We start from the raw sequence: 7,361 nt of genomic DNA on the forward strand, positions 1-7,361 counted from the left end.
GCATCGTGGGTATAGAAGTTTGTGGTATAGAAGTTTGCACTTTTATTAATTTTGTGAACTTCTCGTGACTATGGGGATAATTAAAAGATGCTTGAAAAAGAATGAATTGAATCCTTTCTCTTTTCAAATTTAATGAGATTTTTGTTATCTTAGTATTATAAATCATATCTACCAACATTCGGTGTTACCATAGATTGAGAATATTAAAAGGTAATAAATAATATAAATGGCGAAAGAGCAAAGTATTATTCGTAATTTAAGTAGTAGTACGAAATTACAAGATGAACAAAATTTTGCATAGGAGAGTAAAACCACATGTAAATCTTGGATCCGCCTGTGTTAATCAGAGTGGATAATAGTGGATAAACCTATTGAACATGTTGAAACCTTCCCTACGCTTGTACTCTTGAGGCGAGTGACCCGCTCCCTGTACAAACAACAAATACATTAGGGTTACAGTAAATATGAAAGAGTTCTTATGAGGCTTATCTGTCTAAACATATTTCGGATAGCCCGTTTACTTGTTCAGACAGATAAATTCTATAAAAACTCTGTCGGCGATCCAAAAAAAAAAAAAAAATTGTAGGAGATTATTATTATTATTATTATTTTGTTCTATTTTTGCATCTTACCTTTATTGTTGCATAGGTCAAGCGGTATCCATTACTTGAATATTTAATTGTGTATCTACATTCAAAAAAAAAATGAAACAATTATCAATCTGTGAGCATTTATAATATAAAAAAGCTAGATCATGATAGATCAGAAGGCTAAGTACTGACCCTGCAACTTGACCATCCACTAACCACGAATGCCAATCATTAACTATGGTTAAATTTAGCACCTTGATCCATTGTTGCGTACCAATATTTGGGATTATTAAATCATGGTCACCACTGTGAGAAAAAGAAGATCAAAATCATACTGTTTAGTAAAATTTGAAAAAACTTTATATGAAAAAAACCATAATCTTCAATTATCACTACTTATATACGAAAGACTTAAAATTTAATGGTAGTTAATATGCATGTTTAGAGTTTTAGATCCGATTAATGAATCAAAAGCAGAGACAGAACCAAGATTTCTCATCTGGGGGTTAAACTGGAAGGCCATGACCCCCGCCGCCGCCCAGTTCTGTCTCCGCTTGAAAGAGAAAAATGGGAAAAAGATTATTTGAGTGATAGTTTTGAGCAACATACTTGAATATTAGAACTTGCAACCCCTTGGTGCTAAGATTTTGATGATAATCAATGACACTAGAGACATCAGATGTGAATGATATGTTCTTGTTGCATCTCTTCCAGTCTTGTACCGTTTCCTGATTGCAGTCACAAGGATACGTAAGTGTTAAAGTATTGATTAAATTATTATATTTACATTTTTTTATCAGGTTAAACTTTTATGACAGGTGGTGATACTCGGTCTTCGTCAATTCACCATATTTCAATTAAATATTCTACGTGTTTGGATTCACCCATTAAAATAGAATTTGAGTCCACTCGTAAAAATGAATGTTAAAGTGTTAATTAAATGATTACCTCTCGGATATTAAGAGCACTTCGGACGGTTGGATCATTAGCCCACAAGTAAGAGAGTGAATAACCAAAGGTCTGCAAAAGTGGGTCAAATTCATTATAAACTTTGGAGGGAGAGGGAGAGAGAGAGAGAGAGAGATTTACATGGCAAAAAAAATCAGGGTCTTCGGAAGACAGGGCTAAGCCATCAGCTTCTTCTTCAAGAGCTCTTCGAACCGATTCTCCATATGGTTCTGGGGATGTCCAGGTGCACTTGGGCTCCAGAATATGATTTTTGTTTATATCCTTCGTGCACTAAAATTAAGTTGAGGGAATCATCCACTGTCAGTACTCTTCTATATTTCTAAAATCCTTTGTAAATAACTTGTATGAAAAAGAATCAACTACTCTCTAGCTTACATGCTGGAGTATTTTAAGATTTTCATAGCATTCTGATTGTGATGTAGTAACACTGCTATAACTCCCATTACATGCTTCTTTTGTTGCCTGCAAAACCACACACCATTTCAAGTTTCACCATCACAAACTTTACAAGGATAATAGAACTCGATCCCCTAAAAGGAGAATGATTGCGAATTGGATACGAACTCCTGAATAAGAAATTAGAGTCTCATACACATGTTTCAACAAGACTCGAGCTCGATACGCAACATTTAGAATTGTCAATTTTTTACACGACCCACGAACTCGACGCAAACCCAACACAAAATTAGCCTGTTCAGGTTAAAGGGGTTTAAACCGTTTAGTTAAATTGATTGTGTTATAATTGACCTATATAGTGTTATACATATATTTCGACACAACCCGAACCCGACACACGAATATAAATTGCCACCCCTTAGTAGTATATATATTTAGATTAAAAACTGGAAAATTTTACAAATGTAGATTGGAATTACCTCATAGAGTTCATCTGATACAAGCCCCATGCGATGAGAATATATAATCTTGGAATTTTCATTAATATCCGTATCAGTTCGAGGGCACCCAAGAATATATCCCTGAAATCATTTCAAACAAAGAGTTTTTCAAGTCATAATCACAAAAACCATGGCGTAAATGTATTGAATTAACTGTACATTAATATTTAAGCATATATGTACCTTGAGATTCAGGCGTGGGGTAACTCCAGCATCATTATCTGAAATATTTTTAGCCAAACAAGTTCCAAAAACTTATGAGTCACATCTTTTTTGAATTTGGTTGCAATTAAGGTATGGAAAAATTTTATTTCTAAGAGCAAGATCATAAAATTACCATCAATTATTTGTTTAACAACAATTGGAGCGGATATGCCTGAATAAGAATCAGCCCCGATAAATAATTCATTTAGCAGGTAATCTGGGTTTTCCACCAACCACTGCATTTACAACTCAAAATATAAGTGAATAAAATTATAATGGTTTAGAGAGTGTATTTTGAATTTTTTTTTTTTTTTTTTTTTTTGGGTCGGTGTCGATAATAGTTTCAACTTTTTTGGTTACTCAATTAGTCAATTAAGTCGATTAGTTGTCGGCTACAAGCTTTTATATTAAGAGTTGTCAAATTCCTTCCAAGTTCTAATTACTGAATGAGTAAAACATATGTTTTATAAATGAAATAAAAAGTAAATCCATGGAATATAGACCGAAAGGACAACCACAAATCAATTGGACAAAATAATAGGAAAACTTACTAAATAAAATTCAAATTTCACTTGAAAAATCGGGACAAAAAAAAAAAACTACTTCCTACCAAACCAAATCAACGTCGAAACAGTATTTTTATTCTGCCTATTGACCACCGAAAGTCGTTTGTCGGCCGCTAAGTGATAAACAGTAAATCTGTCGACCTCTATTTGTGAGTGATCTATTTTCGGGAAAATAGATCGGAATTTCTTTAATTAGGCTATTCAAACTTTACTGAAATTCTGGCAACTTAATTTCAGAGAATCCGGAAAAATACCTAGAAGTATTTTATCACCATTACATTTTGTCAACAACAATAAGATTATTATTATTATTATTATATCCATTTAATAAAAGCGATATGAGACATATTGAACAGTTAATATTCAAATTGTTTCTCTTAATTTGGAAGACTGTAAAAGTGTTACTCACATTCCTTAAGAACTCATAAACCTGTGCTGCCGTTCCTGAGTCTGTGGCAGGAAACGCACCAGCACCACCATAGGAGAAACCAGTGCCAGCAGGTGCATCTACAAATAAAATGCTAGCAGCCTGGGAAATTATCCACCATTATTCAATAATATTCAAAAAAATAAAAATAAAAACATAAAATTATTTGGAATGATCTCATGGGGAAATACAATTAATTGCAAAAAAAAAAAAAAAGAAAAAAGAAAAAAATAGTGGTATACGAACCTTTGTCCATGAGTACTTGTAATAATATGTTTGTGGTATACCCCCTGCGTAACCTGACATGTTGAAAGCTAATGGACCTGCAAGTATAGTTCAAAATAGATAATTAGGAAATATTTATCACCATTTTTATTGGTATATAGTTTATTTAAATTTTTAACATGGTGAGTCCCCTGTTTTTTTTTTTTTTTTAACCAAAAATCCATTAGTTTTTAGGAAATTAAAGGAAAACCCCACCTTATAATTAATGAGTTGTATTTCGGAAAAGGGTATGAAATAAAATTAGATGGCATCTACTGGATGGACCTATGGTGGGGGTTTGATTTGGCTCGATTGATGCTTATTGGTGAACCTACCGGTCAAGTTTCAATCTTTAAACAAGTCAACCTTCAGGTAAGCGGGAACGACAAAAAAAAGCATTAGTCATATCTATACTATCAGCTTAAAAAAATTGCCCAATTTAGAACCTTTTAAAATTACTTATAGATTTCAATCTTTAAACAAGTATAAGGTTAAATGTCAACTTTTAGGAATGTCATAACGATTCAAGAAAAATGTTAATCATATTAGTCTAAAAAATAAGAAACTGTAAGACGTAATACTCATAATTGTCCTTATAATCTAGTCACTCTATGTGAATTATTTATTTTCCTAACGTGAGACGGGTGGTAAACAAAACAAAACAAAACAAAATTCCCATGCTCTTGGAAAATGAAATGCATCAAATATACCTATGAGGGTCCTGTCCACAGATTATATGATATTGAGGGTCCAATACTCCAAATGGGTTCATTTTCAAATATCACTTTCTCAAACATATTTTTCAGTTTATAGCATGAGGAATGGAAATGGTACCGTTTTCATAAATAAGACCGTTGAAAGCAGAGCAACCAGGGCCGCCACTATACCAGAGCAAAACAGGGTCCTTTTTGGGGTTCCTCTCAGACTCGATGAAATAGTAAAACATCTCAGCATTACCGGTGCTGACATTGACATACCTGAAAATCAAAGCAACCCAATAAGCAAAATCACGAGAAAAAATCCAACACAAAAAACAACAAAGTCGTACTAACATACCCTGTATAGAGTTTAAACGGAAGGTCGCCGTCGAATCCTGGTAAAGAGGTGACGAGCGTGCCGGAGAAAGCTACATTTACAGAGAAAAGCAGTAGAAGAAGCAAATGCAAACAAATTCTACTCGCATGATTCCCGGAGCCGACCACCATTTTCACTGGTTGTTAGCTCTGCCCTGCCCTGCGTATATAATCTTGTAACCTGAAGGTTTGGCTGTGGAGGGCGTTATATAAGTTAAGAAGACATTGTTTTCTTGGTAAAAACAGGGGAGTTGAAGACGATTCTGAAGTATATAGTCAATGCTGACGGACGACAAGAATTGTTGTTAGAACAGGAAATGGGGTTTGAAGTACGGTTGATAATGCAGCCAAGAGGGAAATCAAATGAAAAATGTAACTAATGTTTTCGTGGGGGCTGCGGGAACTATGCATCCTCTGCCGGATATTTGGTGAACGTGCCATTTGTTTTTTTGGGCACATGTGCAAATTTCTAAGTAGATCTCATAATTTTTTTTTTTTTATTACTTTTCTAATCATACCATTAAATTTTAAAAAGTATTAGTTTAAGGTTATCATCTTTCAAAAGTTTGCAATGTCAACATAGTATCAGGACAGGAGCTTAAGTTTGAATTGTCTCTGTCATTTAACTCTCATTTCAATTAAATATTCTATCTATCTGGCCTTCATTTATTCCTATCTTATTAAGCTTTTAAGATTAGCGGTGATTAAACAATTTCTAAACACACATTTTGCTTTTATGAAAATTGAAACCTAGGTAAATTATGGTCATACACACCTCCTAAAGTTGAAGCTCCTAGCTAGTTCTCTAACTATAAATATCCATGAGATTAAGAATCTTGCTGGTAATTAATAAGCTTCACGAGCGAGTACACTAAATTATTCTTCAACAATTAACCAAACATTAACACGACTCAATAATATATGAGACTTAGAGACAACTTATGACACGTGTTTATCAAATGATCAAGAGACACACGTGGCTAAAATTACTGTTGTTGCATGTGGTAATGACGTGGGTGCAGGTTGTATGCCTTTGAGAGATGGAGAATGACACAGAAACTGGCTTGTCACTTGTCAGGTGTGATTGAGCACTCACATGCCGCTCAATAATGTAAATTTGATAATAATAAAAAATCTAATATTATTATTTCTCTTTTTTTTTTTTAAGAATAAGAAAAGTAAATAAATAAATAATATTTTAAATAAAACAGTTAAAATTAATAGTTAAAATGTTGTGTTGAACGTGATGTTTTGAAACAGTAAATAGTTTAAAAAAAAAATTGATCATTTAGCTAAATATTTGTTGAACCGAATGTGAATACTTTGATTAACATCTACCAATTCCACTTGCAAAAGTAAAAAAGTAATGTTACATATTACTCATCAATATTTTTTTTTTTTTTTTTTAAAAAAAAAATAATAAAGACTATTACATCAGCCCAATGAAATAGGTTGAATCCGAAAGGTGGGAATCCATGTTCCTTTTTCCTTAGAAAAGTTTTATTTCTTTTAAAGAACAAAAATTTCTGCTTAAAATGAAAAAAAAAAAAAAAAAAATTATATAAAACCTAACCCATTGAAAAAATATTGGTATTTATTATTTATTTTTGAATAATTCTACAAACTGTACGCCACATAAGAGATTGGGTCCTTAAAACGGCTGTTTTCCTTGGTAGTTGCTGTTCAATGTGTTCTTGCAGACTTACAGGTGCAGCAACACATCCAAACCATAAGTCTCTTCCTTTTTTTTCTTTTTTTTTTTTTCGTTTTTGCCTTTTTCCATATGTAATTTCTTACTTGTTGGTCAACGCACCCTCACAAACCACGTGCGATATTAAATCCATGTGTTTTTTTTGTCCTTTGCCATTTAGTACTTCGTTACTTGTTAGTCAAAGCATCATTAAATTTTCAATTTCATAGGAACAGGAGGTGCCCTGTCCCTCTTACACTACTTTCACTTTCACAACGATCGGAAGTGAAAGTAGTAGAGTTTGATTTATAAGCATCACACCTCTTTTAATAACCAATTGTCTAGAAGTTGGTCTGTTGCCATTGTTTCTCTTATTCAGCTTTACTTATACTGATTTTGTTATTTCTTTAAATTTAGACTAAATTTTTTATCATTTTAGTTTTCTACCTTATATTAAATTTTAAAAAAATATATGAACTCTGTCTTATTTTCTGTCAAATTGATAACAAAAAAACATATAAAGTTACATTAGTTATCCCTAAGATTAAAAAGAAAGAAAAAAAAAAGAATCATGGTCATCAAGGAGAAAATGTTACCACAAGACACTCATGACACCTAATGTGACGTCAAACATTGCTTGAGTGTGAGAAAGATGATATGTTTATATGTAATATTCTCTCTC

At 32.7% G+C, this 7,361-nt stretch overlaps 1 protein-coding gene across 1 annotated transcript; it reads right to left on the reverse strand.

The window, feature by feature from the left end:
• Positions 1–234: 234 nt before the first annotated feature.
• Positions 235–5,246, reverse strand: LOC132179037 (serine carboxypeptidase-like 17). The gene is made up of 14 exons (XM_059591655.2): positions 4,973–5,246; positions 4,751–4,893; positions 3,899–3,975; positions 3,635–3,754; positions 2,793–2,895; positions 2,639–2,676; positions 2,435–2,536; positions 1,935–2,021; positions 1,680–1,829; positions 1,539–1,610; positions 1,200–1,318; positions 783–896; positions 633–687; positions 235–427 (listed from the first exon to the last, which is right to left on the reverse strand). The coding sequence occupies exons 1-14, from the start codon at positions 5,119–5,121 to the stop codon at positions 344–346; spliced, it is 1,413 nt and encodes a 470-aa protein (XP_059447638.2). The 5' UTR covers positions 5,122–5,246; the 3' UTR covers positions 235–343.
• Between the last annotated feature and the right edge of the window lie 2,115 nt (positions 5,247–7,361).

The sequence above is a fragment of the Corylus avellana genome, chromosome 4 (genome assembly GCF_965113065.1).
Source record: "Corylus avellana chromosome 4, dhCorAvel1.hap1.2, whole genome shotgun sequence".
Taxonomy (NCBI): Eukaryota; Viridiplantae; Streptophyta; class Magnoliopsida; order Fagales; family Betulaceae; genus Corylus; species Corylus avellana.

Bases quoted from the DNA above. Each gene is read 5' to 3' on its own strand.
- LOC132179037 (XM_059591655.2), bottom strand. From the start codon at position 5,121: ATGGTGGTCGGCTCCGGGAATCATGCGAGTAGAATTTGTTTGCATTTG. The intron at 3,976-4,750 runs GTACCATTTCCA...CTATACTTGCAG, and splicing joins CGGTCTTATTTATGAAAACG to GTCCATTAGCTTTCAACATG. The intron at 2,537-2,638 runs GTACATATATGC...AAATGATTTCAG, and splicing joins CCCCACGCCTGAATCTCAAG to GGATATATTCTTGGGTGCCC.